The 18,546-nt window shown below is 38.5% G+C and overlaps 2 protein-coding genes across 2 annotated transcripts in view; one reads left to right on the top strand and one right to left on the bottom strand.

Moving 5' to 3' along the window:
* Nucleotides 1-18,546, top strand: part of baiap2l2b (BAR/IMD domain containing adaptor protein 2 like 2b) — a 36,118-nt gene that overhangs the window by 9,291 nt on the left and 8,281 nt on the right. Inside the window, exons 4-15 of the mRNA XM_062026848.1 lie at nucleotides 1,573-1,634; nucleotides 1,751-1,822; nucleotides 1,905-1,994; nucleotides 2,221-2,352; nucleotides 2,557-2,661; nucleotides 10,457-10,559; nucleotides 11,062-11,269; nucleotides 11,341-11,397; nucleotides 12,163-12,472; nucleotides 12,556-12,599; nucleotides 13,944-14,244; nucleotides 16,767-16,868. Of these exons, the coding sequence (XP_061882832.1) occupies nucleotides 1,573-1,634; nucleotides 1,751-1,822; nucleotides 1,905-1,994; nucleotides 2,221-2,352; nucleotides 2,557-2,661; nucleotides 10,457-10,559; nucleotides 11,062-11,269; nucleotides 11,341-11,397; nucleotides 12,163-12,472; nucleotides 12,556-12,599; nucleotides 13,944-14,019 (1,259 nt within the window). The 3' untranslated portion in view covers nucleotides 14,020-14,244; nucleotides 16,767-16,868. The remainder of the gene's footprint in view (nucleotides 1-1,572; nucleotides 1,635-1,750; nucleotides 1,823-1,904; nucleotides 1,995-2,220; nucleotides 2,353-2,556; nucleotides 2,662-10,456; nucleotides 10,560-11,061; nucleotides 11,270-11,340; nucleotides 11,398-12,162; nucleotides 12,473-12,555; nucleotides 12,600-13,943; nucleotides 14,245-16,766; nucleotides 16,869-18,546) is intronic.
* pvalb7 (parvalbumin 7) overlaps nucleotides 14,270-18,546 on the bottom strand; it is a 52,952-nt gene continuing 48,675 nt past the window's right edge. The window contains exons 2-5 of the mRNA XM_062026850.1: nucleotides 18,182-18,250; nucleotides 17,929-18,058; nucleotides 17,739-17,848; nucleotides 14,270-14,694 (exon numbers count right to left, since the gene is read on the bottom strand). Coding sequence (XP_061882834.1) covers nucleotides 14,669-14,694; nucleotides 17,739-17,848; nucleotides 17,929-18,058; nucleotides 18,182-18,250 — 335 coding nt within the window. The 3' untranslated portion in view covers nucleotides 14,270-14,668. The remainder of the gene's footprint in view (nucleotides 14,695-17,738; nucleotides 17,849-17,928; nucleotides 18,059-18,181; nucleotides 18,251-18,546) is intronic.

Raw genomic sequence — 18,546 nt, 5'->3', positions numbered from 1 at the left:
ACTTTTAGCCCCCCCGAAACGTATACCCTCTACGCCATGGCCACGACTCTGCCTAGAAATCCTGTCCATGAAAATCACAAACAGGATAGGTGACAGAGCGCAGCCCTGGCGGAGACCAACCCCTACTGGAAACGGATCCGACTTACATCCAAGCACCCGCACACAACTCTCGCTTTGGTTGTACAGAGATTGGATGGCCCTCAGCAGGGTTCCCCTCACTCCGTACTCCCTCAGCACCTCCCACAAGATCTCCCGGGGGACCCGGTCATACGCCTTCTCCAAATCCACAAAGCACATGTAGACTGGATAGGCATACTCCCAGGCCTTCTCCAGGATTCCCGCAAGAGTAAAGAGCTGGTCAGTTGTTCTACGACCAGGATGGAATCCACATTGCTCCTAGATCTAGCATGTTGCATTCAATGTTTATTCCCATTAATTTCCCATTAATTCCCGTTATTTCACGTTAATTCCCATGGAAAGTTTCAACTTTGAATATTCCCGGAATTTTGCCACCCTAGTTACAATATGACGTGAAATCCAAGAAAATATAATTGTACGAGTTGTATAGAGCAACATGTCTAAATATATGAGCAGTTGTGGTTACATTATGACATGAAATCTAAGAAAATATCATTGCACAAGTTTTGTATATGGACCAACATGTCTAAAGTAGAATATCCCCTATTCAATGTTTAATAGCTGACCTCGTCTTTTTTAGCATAGTTGACACTGACCCAACAGCATCTCTGCTGGTTGCAAACAAGTACTCCATCCTATTTGCTTCACTATACAACTGCGTTGTAAATTCCATTGTATATTTGCGTTTTAATATATGGGCAATTTCCCGGGAAAATACAAGGAAATAAGGGATTTTCATCACCCTCCAACTCCGAAGTAGAGCCAAGTAATGATATAGCTAATGATGGACACACGCCCCGCGTCATCTGCATTGGTGTGTGCATACACACGTACATAGTTGTGTGCTCCAGCCGCCGGTAGTACCGCAGAGAATATTTTAATTTCATAAAAGATAAAATTACAGTAAAAATCAGTGAACAGGAAAACGCTGCGAAAGAAAGACAAAATATGTAAGTTTTCCAGGGAAAACGGGAGGGTTGACATGCAGAGATGATGTCTTGTCAACAATGAGTTTTGCTCACCAAAAACTGAATTCTTACCTATCATTGGGTTGTTATTAAAGATGAATAATTTTGCTGTAATAAAACCATGTGTTTTATTGTTTCACGTCATAATTAGGATGTCTAAATTAATGTGTAAAATGTGAATATTTTTTCAAAAAAATTATTGCATTTATCATGTACAAACGCTAGTTTTGAGCAAATAAATGCATTCAAATAAAACTTTAAATCAATGTCCGTGAATGACATTCTGACAACAGGATTGCATTTGTGTCGAAATAATAGGGTCTTTTTAAAAGTTAATTTACATTATGCAAGCAAGTAATTTACTGTGATTAATCATGATTAATCCAAATTCAAGTGTGATTAATCTCATTTTTAAAATTAATAGTTGGACAGCACTAGTCATAATATTAATAATTGTCCTTTTTAGGGGACGTCCTCATTCAGATATCCGACACGCAAAGGAAACTCACTGCCGAGATGGAGGGAGTGGTCAGTGCACAATACTACCTGTACATTTTTCAAAATGCTTACAGTATATAATCTCCATTTGATTGAACATTACATTTGCATATACTGTAGATTTATTTCCACTATCCTTGGTGCAGTTTCAATGGTTCCAGGTGGAGGTGTTGCAAGCCATGGAGAAGAACGTCAAGTTGGATGAGGAGTACATTGATGTAGGAGCATGAAAAATTATTTTTTTACTCAATGGAAAATGTGTTTCGCAGTGGCTCATCAAGTCGCTGTGTATCGCTGCAGGGTAGCCGACGAGTATACGAACTGGAGGTGAGGAACCAGGCAGAGGCTTTGGAGAAACAGCTACGACGAGGAGCCTTCAGAGACTCACTGGTGCACAAAAAATTCAGTGCCCATTATCACTAATCAGGTTTGGACACTTGCACACAAAAATAGAAACACTGTGTGTGTGTGTGTGTGTGTGTGTGTGTGTGTGTGTGTGTGTGTGTGTGTGTGTGTGTGTGTGTGTGTGTGTGTGTGTGTGTGTGTGTGTGTGTGTGTGTGTGTGTGTGTGTGTGTGTGTGTGTGTGTGTGTGTGTGTGTGTTTCTCTCTCGTTAGGAGAGCAGCAACTACATGCAGTACTTGAGGCAGAGCCAGCAGGAGATCCTCAAGGAGGAGGTGAGGAGGTATCGTTTTCTGGCAGAGAAACACCGTGGCCTCACTCAGTCTCTGCTCTTCCTGGTTAACAAGGTATATAAGTGCAACTCTCCCTTGCTCATTAGAAACTTAATCGAATGTATCTAAAGAAGCAATTCGTCAAAGTCACGAGCAAGCCAGGTCCAGTGCATGAAAACGAAAAACGCTGCAGGCCTTTTTAAATTATCTGCTGGTGTTATTGCGGCCTGATCCAGTTCGCCATTTAATGAGCTGATCACCTTCCTCATCTGTATTCAGACAGGTATGTCTCTTCAGCAAAAAGCAGATGGATGGAAGGAGAAAGTCAATGAAACCAGAGGGTCCGGATCTCGAACCCCTAGTAATTTGGACCAAGAGGCACAGGTACGAGTTATTATTCACAGCAGTAGGCTGTGGGCTACTTTGCTATATGGTTTACTCTGCCGTCTCTTAGGCAAGGCAAGGCAAGGCAACTTTATTTGTATAGCGCTTTTCATACACAAGGCAGACTCAAAGTGCTTCACAGACAACAAAGTGAAATGAAAGAAAATAAAAGCAGAATTAAAATGCAGACAATAAAAATAAAAACAGTGCAGACGTTAAAAGTTAAAAGATTAAAAGATTTAGCTGAAAGCTAAAGTGAACATAAAAGTCTTCAGTCTAGTTTTAAAAGTAGTCAGAGTTGGGGAAAGTCTGACATCTTCAGGAAGTTTATTCCAGCTATTTGTTGCATAGTGACTGAATGATGCTCTCCCTTGATTTGAGTTTACTCTTGGAACCGCTAACAGATTGGTCTCAGAAGATCTTAGTGATCTAGAGGGCTTATATAGTGGGAGCATATCAGTAATATACTTGGGCCCTAGACCATGTAGTGATTTATATGTGAGCAGGAAGATTTTGAAATCAATTCTCTGATGTACAGGGAGCCAATGTAAGGATTTAAGAATTGGTGTAATGTGCTCACATTTTTTGGTCTTTGTTAGAACTCTAGCAGCAGCGTTCTGAACAAGCTGTAGCTGCCTGACAGTTTTTTTTGGGAAGACCTGCAAGGAGACCATTACAATAGTCTAGCCTACTGGTAATAAAGGCATGTACAAGTTTTTCAAAGTCTTGAGCTGACATGAGCCCTCTAAGTCTTTTTACATTTTTGAGGTGATAGTAGGCCGATTTTGTTACTGATTTGATGTGACTGTCGAAATGTAAATCAGAATCTAAAATAACCCCAAGATTTCTGGCTTTATTTGAGGTTTTCAGGGACAGTGATTGAAGGTGTTGGACGACTTTAAACCTTTCTTTTTAGCACCAAAAACAATTATCTCAGTGTTATCTTCATTTAGTTGTAGGAAATTTTGGCACATCCAGTGTTTGACTTGGTCAATGCACTGGCACAGAAGATCTATGGGGCGATAATCATTTGGTGATAGCGCTACATAGATTTGGGTGTCAGCGGCATAGCAATGATGGTCAATGTTATTATTTTGCATGATTTGTCCTAGTGGGAGCATATAGATGTTAAATAAAGTCGGCCCCAAGATTGAACCTTGGGGGACTCCACACGTTACGTTGGTTGGTTCTGATACAAAGTCACCAATGGAAACAAAATAGTTCCTATCTTGTAGATATGACTTGAACCAGCTTAAAACTGTGCCTGAGATCCCCACCCAGTTTTCCAACCTGTCCAAAAGTATTGAGTGGTCGACAGCATCAAATGCAGCACTGAGGTCCAAAAGCATTAATACTGAAGTTTTGCCAGAGTCTGTGTTTAGACGGATGTCATTTATAACTTTCAGAAGGGCCGTCTCTGTGCTATGAAGAGGTCGAAATCCTGACTGGAAGTTGTTGTGGCAGCCAGTAGAAACCAAGAAGTGATTTAGTTGTTGGAGGACAACTTTCTCAATTATTTTACTTATGAATGGTAGATTTGAAATTGGTCTGTAGTTGTTGATAACAGAGGCATCTAGGCTCTGCTTTTTTAGAAGAGGTTTAATGACTGCAGTTTTGAAAGCCTTCGGGAAATTGCCCGATTGAATAGAATTATTAACTATTTGCAAGACGTCTGTTGATAGGCAGTCAAAAACATTCTTAAAGAAGTTGGTAGGTAAAACATCAAGGCAGCAGGTGGATGACTTTAGAGCTGTCACCGTTTCCACTAGAGTTTTAGAGTCTATGGCATTAAAGCTTGCCATCATTGCTGTTACTTTTGCCTAAATGGGTTGGTGATCCAACTTTTTTACTTGAGATATTGATGGTGCGTCTGATGCCTTCAATTTTATCAGTATAAAAGAATGCAAACTCATTGCATTTCTGCGTGGAATGGAGTTCGGCTGGTATTTGTGTTGGGGGTTTAGTCAGTCTGTCAACGGTTGCGAATAGGGTTTTGGCCTTATTTGTGTTGCTGTTTATGATATTGGAGAAGAATGTTTCTCTAGCACTTTTTAAGACTAAATTGTAGGCCTGGAGGCTCTCTTTATAGATGTCATGGTGAATATGAAGTTTTGTATTCCGCCAGATTCGTTCAGCCTTCCTGCACTCTCTTCTCTGGGCTGTTACAGCAGCAGATTTTCTCCAGGGTGCCTTTTGCTTGCCAGAAATTGTTTTAACTGTAACAGGTGCAATGATATCTATGATATTCACAATTTTGGAATTAAAGTTGCTTACCAGATCATCAGCATGACATGGGTTTAGAGGTGGTAGTGAGGAGATGGCGTTTTTAAAGAGGACATTAGCATGTTCATTTATGTACCGCTTTTTGACATTCTTTGATTCTGTTTGTGTGTCCGGAATTACAGAAATATTAAAGAAAACACAGAAATGATCAGACAATGAAGGATCAATCACAAGAACATCAGAAACATTGAGACCTTTTGTGATAATCAGGTCCAGAGTGTGTCCCTTACAATGAGTAGCCTCTTTCACATGTTGAGACAGTTCAAATGTGTCTAAAATAGTAAAAAGTTATTTTGCGCCCTTGTCATTTAAATCGTCAATATGAAAATTAAAATCACCAGTTATAACCAGGCAGTCAAAGTCAGTGGAGATGCTAGACAATAATTCAGTAAAATCATCGAAAAAATTTGCAGAATATTTAGGTGGCCTGTAGGTAATTAACAAGAGAATTTTTGGAGAGCATTTCAACACAGCACACAGGTATTCAAATTATGTAAAATCACCAAGTGACATCTGTTTCCCCTGAAACATGTTTTTAAATATAGCAGCAACCCCTCCACCTCTTTTCCCCAATCTACATATATCAATGAAGTTATAGTTGGGGGTGCTGTCTCGATCAGAATGCTTGCACTGTTATTTTGTTCAGCCATGTTTCAGTTAAAAACATAAAGTCAAGTTTAGAAGTGGTAATAAAATCATTGACTAAAAATGATTTGCTATTCAGAGACCTGACATTGAGCAGACCCATCCTGATGGTGTTATTGACAGGCTTCGATGTTGGCTTTGATTTGGAGAGAATAGGAATGAGATTGTTTAGGTTAGCAGGGTGGCTAAGTTTCCCAATGTTTACTCTCTTGGTAGTCACAACAGGAATGTAGAAGGTGCCATGATTTGATGTAGGCAACCTTGGGTCCAGCTGATAATGTGGTCTACTGCTGGTCTTAGTTCATAGACAGTGATTTTTTTCTTGCTTTATACGAGGAGTGTCCAAACTTCTTGACTTGGAGGCTGCATTGCCGCATTGGCCGAAAGCCAACTGCATGTAAAGTAACAATATTTATATACACACATATTTAGCCTTTACATCGGTATGTGTACATATATATACATGTTATATTAATATAATACTATATACATACTGTGTGTATATATATATATATATATATATATATATATATATATATATATATATATATATATATATATATATATATATATATATATATATATATATATTAGGGCTGTCAAACGATTTAAATATTTAATAGCTTTTTTTAAACAGCTCAACCCAAAAAGGACAAACACGCTTTTGGTGACAATAAAAAAAAAAAGGCCTGCAGTGTGTTGGTGTTTTGCCAGAGTTTGTATTTTGTAGGAATACAGAATTTTTATTCCTGCTTTAAGAGCACTTGCATTCAGAGGAGGAGCTACACCTTGTTTAGATACCAGTTTCACGCATTAATAACACCAAATGTTGATTGTTAAGATCTTGCTTTGATTGTCAAAGATGTTTGGTAATGTAAAATAAATATTCATATCTGAATAAATTCTTCTGATATTCTGTACATTACATGGTGTACAAGTTAATGGTCTTCATATTGCTGCATGACAATGTTTTAACCTTCTGTATTTATTATTTAATATGTCATATTTGCTAAACATTCTGTAATTGAGAACTCGACCAGAACATGTTATAAAATAATGTAGACAATATTTCAGCCAGCCAAAAAATCCCTCCCTCTATATTCCTCAACTGATGTACTAGCATTTTTTCAGGTGCAAATATCACAGAATAACATTACAGAACATCGTTGACAAAGCATGATCATCACATTTTGCTAATGTAGTTAAGCCGGATATATAGCGTAGCGCTTTTATTTTGAAGCTGGAAAAGCTTTTATTTTGAAGCCGGATAAGTGTGTAATTGCTTTGAGAAAGTGGCTTGACATGTTTTGATGTTGGATCAACTGTTTGTAAAAATATAAAAAATTATTTTCCGTTTTTTCTTCGTTTTTTACGGTTTTTCTGTAGTGAGTACGGTTTTTGATAATCAAATGATAAAAACTACGGTTTTCCATAACAAATTATTAACTTAAAAATCGAAGCTATGTAGCGAACCAACTTCCTGGGCATGGGACAACATATACGGGAAAAATCAATGATGATTGGTTTGTTTACGTATAAGAAAATCGATGATTGGTTGTTTGGTTTACTATAATGAGTCGCAATTGGTTAAGATTAGGGCAAAACACTAAGGACAGGCCAATCAGAGGCAAGATTGGGCGGGTCATCGAACCAGTAAGGGAAATCACAACAGACATCCCAAATGAAGACGAAAGAGTCAGAGAAGAGAAGAGGGAATATTCAAGCGGGCGATTTATATACAGTATTAAAAAAATTTAGTAGAAGATGGCAGAGGGATTCTCTTCCTTAGACTTATCTTTTAGCGATGTAGACGACATCCAGGAAACCCACAATGCGCCTACTTGGCCACATTTCGACAAATGTATGCGTCTGGATAAAACAATGCCCAAAACATTTATTTGAGTTGTTTACCATGTAAGCCCAAATCAAAACTGCTCTCGACATGGAAGATGTGGAATACACAATTAAGATTGTGGCAGACATGTGATGACTTTTGCTACAGTATAGCCTGTCTAAATACTACATTTAATTTTCATTGGTGTTTTAGAACAAGACAGGAGCTGACATTTTGTTCATTATTTCTACTGTTTATATTTTGACATTGAATAGTTGAATAATTTTGAAACATAAACAACATGACTGCAAGTTATTTGTTATTTCATGCTATAAATCACAAATGGATATTCAGATAAGGGAAAATAGCTAATAGAATCAACATTGTTTGTACTCTTTAGGATTTTTTGCATTTGGAGCAGTTAGAAGTGGAGAGGGAGTCGAAGAGACAGAAATTGGCTATATGATTCAAGGCAGAATTCACTAAAGCAGAAACAAAAAGGAAAAATGCAAGCTGCTCAGAAATTTGCCAGGAAGACTCATGTAAGAGTCTCAAAGCAAACATGCCAAAGTAATGTGTGAATGAACCAAAGTAAGGTGTAAATAACTAGATGAACAATCTGTGGCTGAACACTAGCAAGGTTGTAAATACTGTATAGAGTACACAAATTGTAATTACTGTAGTGACTAAATGACATAGTGACTGAAACAGACATAGCTATTCAATAGGATGAATGGGCTACGTGTTTATGTAAACTGTTGAGAATTTTTCAATTGTTTAAACACCAAAACATCTTTAAATGGTGCTTTTTTTTTTGCATGTTCAATTGCTGAAAAACAGGAGTTTTGGAGGGGGGATCATTTTCAGGGGGTGTGGCTTCATATTGCTGCATGACAATGTTTTAACCTTCTCTATGAATTAATAAAATGTAATATTGAGCCTGCTAATCATTCTTTAAATGTGTTTACAGAATCTTAACCAATTGTGACTCATCATAGTAAACCAACCAACCAATCATGGATTTTCTTATACGTAAACCAACCAATCATCATTGATGTTTCCCGTATATGTTGCCACCTGCCCGTGAAGTTGGTTCGCTACGTAGCTTCGATTTTTAAATTAATAATTTTTTTAATTTAAATTATACTCACACTGCAGACCAGACTAAAGACGCCTGCTGACCACACTTGGTCCGCAGGCCGTAGTTTGAATACCCCTGCTTTATACTATATATACCAGGGATGTTCAAACTGTGTGTGCGGTCAGCAGCTCATATTTGATTGGCCCACAACATACTGTAATCGACAAACAAAATCCCAGATTAGAACATTACAAAAACAAGGAAAACCATGGAACCTTTATTTTTTTCCATTTCTTCTGTTATTGTTTGTATTAGCTTCTTTGTGTTCTCTCCTGAACAAAACGCAGTTTGTGACGTCTGCAAATCATACTAACTTTTAAGTCCTTTGTGACTTTACAAATGTCGTTTAATATAAAGATTGAACAATTTTTGGTCCCATTATTGATCCCTGGGGTACAGCCAAGAATGTATTTAGCGCTGTCGACATATTTTCACATGCCTTCATGTATTGCTTTCTTTTGGTTAAGTAGTCTTTTACCCAGTTCAAGACTAATCCTCTGATGCCATACCATTTAATTTTTTTGCATTAAGTTATTATGAATAATTGTGTCAGATGCTTTTGTTAGAACTATAAATACTGAAGCTGCAGACTGTTCACAATCTATTGATTATTGCCATAGAAAATGAAATGTTACTTCTGTATATAAACACTTTTGTTTATGAATGTGTTCAATCTGTTGTTAAATATTTTTTCAATGATTTTAGAAAATTGCGGCACTAAAGAAACAGGTCTGTAATTTGTAAATATCTTTTATTGTCTCCAGTCTTATAAATTGGTACAACTTTTGCTATTTAAATTTTGTCTGGGAATGTGCCTGTTTGAAATGATAGATTGCTGATACATGATAGATTGCTGATACACATTAAAGGTTCTGAAATTCCTTCAATATCTTTTTTTTATCGCTTTCATATCAATTCTGTGACTGTTCGTTGAGGTCTCAGATTTACATTTCTTTACAATTTTGATTATTTCCTCTTTTGTTACATTATTCAGGAACATAGAGTTGGGATTTCTATCTATTGTGTCATTCAAGTCCTCAACTCACCCGGTTTCTGGAATCCTTTGCTCCAAATTGGTTCCAATATTTATGAAGTAGTTATTAAAGCATTCCACTGGTTCTAGGTTCTAGTTGTCTGAATATTATTAGTGAAAAATAATTAGAAGACATTCAATATTTCAGAGGGGTTGTATTAGATATGACAATAATTTGCTTTGTTACCTATGCTATAAAGCTGAATTGTGTATTTTTTGTTGTATGTAATAGTTTAGCATGTATTGATTGACCACCGCATCCCTCAATTTTTGTGTGTATGGCCCGTGCTAATTAAAAGTTTGGACACCCTTGAACTATACTGTCAATATTCTGTAAATCAGTCGTTAGGGGAATACACTAGAAAATATTTCCTAGTATCTATTGCAATTTTTTTATGAACCATACTTCCGACGATTTAAAAACTTACCATCCAAGAAATTCTAAAAAAGAGGGGACTCGTCTAATTTCTGAAGTCTAGTGATTTATACATACAAACCAGCTTGTGGTGCCCCCCACACATCTCCAAACAAGTCACTATTTCTTTCTATAATTGGAAAACATTTATTGTACTTTCCCTTAAAAATGTGTTTGTATATATATATATATATATATATATATATATATATATATATATATATATATATATATATATATATATATATATATATATATATATATATATATATATATATATATATTAGTATATATATATATATATATATATATTAGTATATATATATATATATATTAGTATATACATATATATATATATATATTAGTATATATACACTTTATATAGTGTATATATACAGTATATATATTATCTGGGTGATGGATCACCATATCCTGTCTCTGCAGCTGCGAGGCTCTGTAAGTTCCCTGCTGCAGACGGTAGCCAAAGACGACGACATGTCCTGGGCCAGGCGGGAGCAACAGGCACTGGGCAAAGTTCCCTCGCGAGGTGGGCATCAAGCTGTGGCTGTGATGTGGTATTGTTTGGGAGTATAGTCATGATTGAGTCAAGTAGGTTGTTTTAAATTGATTACATACAAGTGCCCCGTTGCAGTTCTTTCGAATTTCTGATTTACATTATGGCCCCTACTAATGCAGCTGGGATAGGCTCCAACACCCCCCGCGACCCCGAAAGGTACAACCGGTAGCAAATGGATGGATGGATAGTTCTGATAGTTCATTCATATTTTGAATGTTTTCCTCTGATGAGACTGCCCCCTGTATCCCTCATGACCTAGCCCCACCCCTCAACCAGCCAACCAACCAACAAACACTATTCCACTTGACAACAGTTGATGTTGTTTGAGGCCTTTCAGGGATGAAATACACCATATCTGTTTATTGCTTACCCAGGAAGTATGTTGCTGCCACCCGCTGGTCAAAATAAATAAGCAAGTGTTGTCAAGACTCAACTCAGTCCTAATAAGCTCTGTTCTCTCAACATCCACTAGCGCCGTCGCCCCTTCCTAGCCGCTCTCGCTCTGGCTCAGTGGGAGAGTTCTTGGGTCTGGGTGGAGGCAGACCCATGAGAGCCTTAGTGTCTCATCCCTCCTCGTCCAACCCAAAGCTGCTGCCTTTCAACAAGGGGGAGATGATCACCGTGTTGGTCCAGGAACCGCGCAACGGTTGGCTGTATGGGCGCACCGACAGCAACCTGCGGTATGTTCTCATAATATGACAGACATGTCGAGTTTCGTCTGATGTGATGGATTCTTTAACTTTCCCTCCAGGCAGGGCTGGTTCCCTGCTGCTTATGTGGGTCCCATTGAGGATTCAGACACAAGCAGGTGACATGATTATATCTTCTAGTTTTCTCTAGTAGGACTGTCTTCAAATAGTGGACGTTTCAATTCGGAAGAGTCTGATTGTACTATCAATCTTGCAGTCAAATCGTCAAACTTTAAATCCTCTATTAGCTGAGGCCCCAAGCATCCAGCAGGTGTGTTGGGAGGATGGATCGATTGCATTCATTAATAGTAAAAGACTCAGGTGTGCCGACAAATAGTTTTTACAGAGTAAGAGCTCTCTGTACCTCTGCTGTAAAGATAAGGATATTTCCACATGTTCACATATAGAATCTTTGTTACAACTTTTACTTCCTCTTTTTGGTCGTTTGATGTCTTGTCGGTGCAGCGCCAGACTAAGTACCTCACTAAACAATCCAATTTTTACTGTGTTTAAATCAGGTTAATACTTTTTTGAGGTAGAAAAAGTTGCAAACGATATCTCTGTTTTGTTCACTTTAATGAACGACTGTATCCCTTTTATAAGTATCTGAAAGAATAACCCAATCGGCAAGACTTGCATCATGTGACATTATACTGACACCTTGTGACCAGTCAGTATATACTACAAATCATAAAATCAATTAATAATCTGTTTGTTTCTCTCTTAAAAAAAGACTATGCCATAGATTCGACTAATATTCAGCAATATGCTAAATTTAACTAATCAGATTTGACTATGAAAATCCTTAGTCGAAGACAGCCCTACTCTCTAGATGCATATATTCACATTCAATGACACCTGGACACCTCATTTTACTCCTTTAGCGACAGTTCTCTGAGAAGTAGCAGCATGAACAACATGCTGGACCCCAACGGCACACACAACGACCAATCAGAGGGCAGGAGCTACGGTGACATTGCACCGCCAGCCACGCCTAATCGCAGAGCGTCCATGGACATCCGGTCGTTCTCGCCACTCCCCGAGAAGAAGGCAGAACTGACGACAATTGAGATTAAACCTCCTGCTCCTCCACCTCCCCCTCCTCCTCCTAAGAGTCTTAATATCCAAAGGAGGTCAGCTGACCTGCGACCGCTTTCGCCCAACCCTGAATGGAAAAGCGATGGTGACGCACAGGTGCTAAATGACACTAAAATTAGTAATGTTGAATATTGGTTTCAATATATAAATATCAATATAATTGTAATCATTTTTTTTAGGGTTTATCACCCTATGGCCCACCTGAGAATCCTCTTTTTCCAAGGTAGTTCTTATTTCATTCACATTTCCCTATCATTAAATAACTTTACAAGTCTTAGGAAACACCTCTTTATCAATTAATGAATCAATCTTGGGTTCACCCTGAATGTTAATTCTTCATTTGACCATCATTTACTCGACAATTACCTGTTACCAACTTTGTTGGAGGTGTTTGGGGAAGATATTTCCTCTTTCCATGGCACAAAGAAAAGTTCTTTAAGACATGGCTGAACAAATGTGAGAAATATTCCCGCAGTTACATTACAAAATCTTATAAAAAGTCTTCCCAGAAGTGTGGACACTTTAATACAAGATGTAAAGGACATTTGCGGCACCCCCTATGGTTTGTGACTTTGGAAGAAATGCTAGCATTTCTTTAAAGTTTTATAATCATTAGACAAACAGCCAATGACTTGCGGACAATTAAACCCAATTTTGCCCTGCAAATACGGTCTGCTTGATGGTGGCCATATTTTTTAAACTATCTTGCTCAAATTTACAAACATGTGCTCATAGATGTGTACCAAATGTTGTGGCCATTTGACTAAACTTACAGTGAGTGTTGTCTGAAATTCCTAAGACAACGCAATTTGAAATGATTTCAATGTATGTGGTTTAATAAGAGTGCCACCATGTGGTGCATTTGCAAAACAAAAAAAATAGAGGTGCATTTTTGACAAATATTCACATTTGTGCCACAGTTCAATAATACTGTTTAAGAGTTAGCTTTCACAGACAAATACTCTACTCCAGTGATTCTGTGGTACATGTACCACTAGTGGTATGCGGGCTTCAAGGAGTGGTGCGCCAAGAATCACTTGATTAAAGTACAGTGTTTTATTTTCCTAGAGGCACAAGTGGTATAAAATCAATGGATAAATGGACGGATAGTCTAACACAGTGTTACTGTCTAAACTGAGTGTAGCCAACAGTGGCCAAAAATATTAAATATACTTGTTAAATACAACCTCTGCCTTGTTTAATATTTAGGCCTACTACGCTACTGTGTTTTAATGTTGGTCATTATGGTAATACTTGGAGAGACAAGTTTTTTCTGAGGTTATACACGGTGAAAAAAGTTTGAGAACCACTGCTCCACCTGTACTGTATGGATAGTTTTTCCTCTATAGTGTGTACACAAATTGTATGTGTTTACATTTATTCTAGTGCATCTGCTTGTGTGTGGCAGTATTTGTTTGAGTTCAATCAAAAGAGACTTTTGAGTGTGCATGCATGTGCATGGTGTTACATTTACACAAAGGTGTGTGTCTGTGTGTGTGTCTACATAATGAGCGCCAAAAGGCTTGTAAGGGATTGTGTGACATTTTCCGTCACGCTCTCGTTTCAGAGGCACAAACCCGTTTGCCACTGTGAAGCTTCGCCCTACCAAGACCAATGACAGGTCGGCCCCTAGCATCCATTAATGCGCCATGCCAGGACCTCGGGTTTGTAAGTGAGGTGACATTACAAAGGAAAGGAAAAAAAAAACAATATAATATGATCAATCTGAAACATGGAGGACAATTTAGTCGAATATCAGCACTGTATTTCTGTTTTATCCGCCAATTGTAGGCCCAGACATTTTTCATAATCCTCTCTCATTTCAGGGGTCACCGTGTATTGTAATATTCAAAGGCTTTGTTCTGAATGTGAGTAAACAACAACTAGAAGAAATAACCATTGCGCCATACTTTTTTATTACCATTTCCTACTGTCTTTTCTCACGTCATTGTTGTGTTTGCTATGTCATCAAGAGGTGGATGAAGGGTGGGAAGACATTAAATAAATACGACAAAAGAACCTAAAGAGAGCTGGGATACAACATCACTACTACCACCCTATCTTTATGCACTCATCAAGGATAATTGTGGACCCTGATACAGATTTGATACTGAATGAAACATTAAATTCAAATTTAGTAACGTTTTTTTTGTGGAACGATGCCTGGTGTAGCAGGTGTGCCGGTCGTACTCCATGCGTGGGTTTTTCCCCCGGGGAGGTGAGAGGAGTTTGATGGTGGCTGGTACAAACTTAGATGCAGAGAAGAGGAGGAGGAGAATGCCCTGCTGTCTCCTACTCATGCACCATCGCTTCAAACTCTGTTAAGGAAGAAAATGAATGTAAACAATGGGGAAAAGGCCGTAATTAGACAACAACTAGAACCTAGACATTTCCTAAGACCGTAAAATTAATTGTAGAGTTTTGGAGTTTTAGTTCGCATCTACTTCCTGGTTCATGACGGCAGACAAATGCCATTATTATTCAGGACACAATGCTGTATATTTCATCCTTGATTATCACTGGGTTTATGTTCCAGGTTTTTTGGAATATTATATGGATTTAAAGTCTTTATAAGCTGTTCACACACACTTAAAACACTTCACACGCTCCAAAACCTATACATCTTTTTAAAGTTAAGGCTGTCAAAGGCAACACTTTATAACTCATGCATATAATTACAAGACATTTTCCCTGGCTGCAAGCGGCCCTAAAAGGACAGTGCAGCAAAAACGTAACAAGCGCCTTCCCTGTCTCATTGATGTGCCCCTGTTTTTTGTTGACTTTTGTTGGACTGACTGGCTGTGATGTTGCGTTTGCGAGAGCACCAAGGTCACGAAACGCCACTCTTCAGGCTTACACACACACACGCATCCATGGAAAATACATGCCACACAAACACGTACCCCACCCACATATCACACATCTTCAACACTTCACCCCACGTGGTAAGACCGAAAATGGAGCAGAGCAGCGCCTCTGGTGGCAGCAGCTCCGTTTTCTGCCCCTTTGTAGCAAGTCTCAAGTTGAATGTTGTTATACTGTATGTATATGAGCTTTGCTTGAAAAAATTTTCCTGGACTCTAAGTAATGATTGACTTCATTTGATTTAAAAAAAAAATGTTTTTGTCAGTACTATTTAAAATAAAAACTTAAATGGGTACTCTCAGGGTATTCAATCGATCCCAACTGCACTGTTTGGTTTGTTTTAAAAGAAGTAAACACCTCTCATCCGAGTAGGTCACACTTTAACGATAGTCGTTGGCTTTGACAGTAGGATTGTTTCATTTACATCAAAGCAGTTGTTTTTCTCACTATAATAGGGCGAAACCATCCTTGCCCAGGCACACCCTAGTGGTTTTGGAGTATAAATATTTGGTGTTTTGGCGCCAGCCACTAGACTAGATCTGACCAATCTAAGTCTAAGACTAGATCTGACCATTCTAAGTTTTGAACATGAACTGATGAAGCCTACTGAGGTACTGGCACCAGCCGCTAGACTAGATCTGACCAATCTAAGTCTATCAGCATGAACTAATGAAGCCTACTCGGATGAGAGGAGAAACGTCTTCTAAAACAAACCAAACAGTCCAGTTGCGATCGATTGAATGCCCTGAGATTACAATGACATGGATGAATGAAAACGTTCATAGACATCTTAAATGTGTACTCAAATCTCAATGTACTCAACAGTATATTAAAATCTGCGATGCACTGCTACTGTAGTAAACGAAACCGCTATGTGGAAAGGCAACATTGTAGTGACTCAAAAGTAAATGGCTCCACCACACCTTTATCCAGATCGTCATTAAAAAATGTTCATGGTTCTTTCTTGATCCATGTATACTTTTTTTGCATAATCTGGCGAACTCAAATTCCTATTTTCTGTTTAATGTCAAAATGACTGCTGCGGAAAAGCTCCCTAAAACAACAAAGCTAGACTTTTGCACAGTACTTTATGTAGGCCTGCGTTGATAACCTTTTTTTCTGTGTGATATATTGTCCCACAAATTATTGCCGATAAACTATTATTGCCAGCATTATTTTGAGACCAAATTAAGCATTAATGTAATAATTTTTTTAATATTGATAATGCAAGTAACCCTTTTAAATGCAATAAACTTAATTGGAAGGTCAAGAACTTTTAATTATCATATAAAAGTAAACAAATGTAAAATGGACTCTTAATCCCTGTAAGCAAAAATTGAACTTGAATAAATATTGAACGTCTTAAAGTTTTTTTTTCCAGTTGAAAAAAAATTTGGTTGGGCGTTTTCTTTTTTGTTGCCATCACATTCCAACAAATTCGGCACACTGGCTCGTCCGCTCGTGTCGATTGGCTCATTGTCATGATCTGGCAGCCCTGCTGCCGCCTGTCTTCTTTTTGTTGCAGTGCCTGGTTTCTGGGTAACGGGAGGCGGAGCCACCTGCGTGCACACCTGATACTAATTTCCTCCTGACTACTTCAGCTCTCCAGTTCATTCACTCGGCGCCAGTAGGTTCCTGATGATTCACACTTCCAATTGTGTTCATCTTTTCTGCTTTTGCTCCGCTAACGCTTCCTGTACCTGTGGCTCTGTCCTGGCACTGCAATGTAGTCTTACTGTTTCCTTTAAACACCTTTTCTGTGCATTTTCTGTTTCTCCTGTGTGCATACTTTTTACTTCACTCTTTTTGAGTGCTCTTTTTTTTATTATTATCATTTCTTCTCTGCATTGGGATTGTGACACTCGTCTTGCTCAGTCGGTTTGAAGCCGTAATATTCCAACACATGGACATTTGGCTTTGCAATCATATTTTTGCCTCCTAATTTGTGTTACTTTGTGGGGCTTCTCACTAGCGAGTATTGACTCGCAAGGCTCTGTCCGTGCATCTTGTGTGTGAGTAGCAATCCAGCCTTCGCCCCACTGAGACAAAGGATTGTGGATGTATGACAAGAGGGTTCACTGCATTCATTTAATTCTGCTAATAAATGAACACGCTAAGGTGCTGCGAACAATGTACAGAGTGAACCCTCTTGCAAGCTAATTGGAAACGGCAGATGAACAAACAAACACGGACATGGCATTTTATTGATGCTAACAAAGTTGATTGTCATTACACTAGATTAATTGATCGGCTCAGGCCTATTATCTTACGTAAACATTGTTTTTAATTCTTTACTGCTGTGTTTTTTATTTTTGGTGTGTGCAAATAAGAACGTGTAATAGCTTTTTTGCTTTCAAGGGGGAAAAGTGAGTGTCACGTATTAAATGTCAGCCCCCCGTTTGTTAAATACACTTTCACATCAGCCATGTCAGTCTCTGTTACGACTTGCCCCTTTTACAGTAGTATTTTTCAAATGTTTTTGTCCACTTCCACTCACCGTCAATCCCGATTTTGCCGTCGCCGTCTTTGTCTCCAGCTTTGAGGAAAGCGCTTGTCTCAGCGTCCGTCAAGTCTCTGCCGTCATCAGAGAAGCCCTTCAGGACAAACCTGCGGTAGCACAGCAAAATAATGTCTCTGAGGGACACAGGTTCATATAAAAGACCACAGATGTCTGGGTTTAGCCTCACTTGAGTTCCTCTTCTTCAATGAAGCCGCTTCCGTCCACATCCAGGACTCGGAAGACCTGCTTGACGCTCTCGGCGGACATGGCTGTCATTCCCACTAAGTCAAAGAACTTTTTCGGGTCGAACGTGTCTGCTGCGGCACAAAACATAGGCAGGATAAAGAAATTCCAACGTTTAGTCACGGGTGCTTACATTTTCCAGTTTCTATTGGTCTTATCACAACCAACCCTACAGTAAGTAGGACAATAAATCCAACCTGCAAAGGCATCAAGAGCTTTCTTGATCTCCTCAGCTTTCAACAGGTCCGTCATCACCATCCTGTCAGCTGAAAGTCAGGACACACGGAGACACATAAGTTACAAAAAAGTGTGATGTTCAGTTCAATTCAGTTTATTTATTTCAAACATGCATACGATACAATGCAATGCATCACATATTTCCAGTTGTTTCATTACAGCGCGTCCGAAAAGGAGTAGGAAGAAGCAGAGCTTATTTAATCCTACCCCTTTTCATATCATAGCAATTGTATCCCATTTCCTTGTTCTCTGTTTGTAACAGAACAGTGAATAAATAAATAATAAATAAATAATATACCAAAAGTAAGTAAACAATTACATATCA

The sequence above is a fragment of the Entelurus aequoreus genome, linkage group LG18, assembly GCF_033978785.1.
Source record: "Entelurus aequoreus isolate RoL-2023_Sb linkage group LG18, RoL_Eaeq_v1.1, whole genome shotgun sequence".
Classification (NCBI taxonomy): Eukaryota; Metazoa; Chordata; class Actinopteri; order Syngnathiformes; family Syngnathidae; genus Entelurus; species Entelurus aequoreus.
The sequence above is the reverse complement of the archived record's forward strand: the minus strand, read 5'-3'. Positions and strand labels throughout refer to the sequence as shown.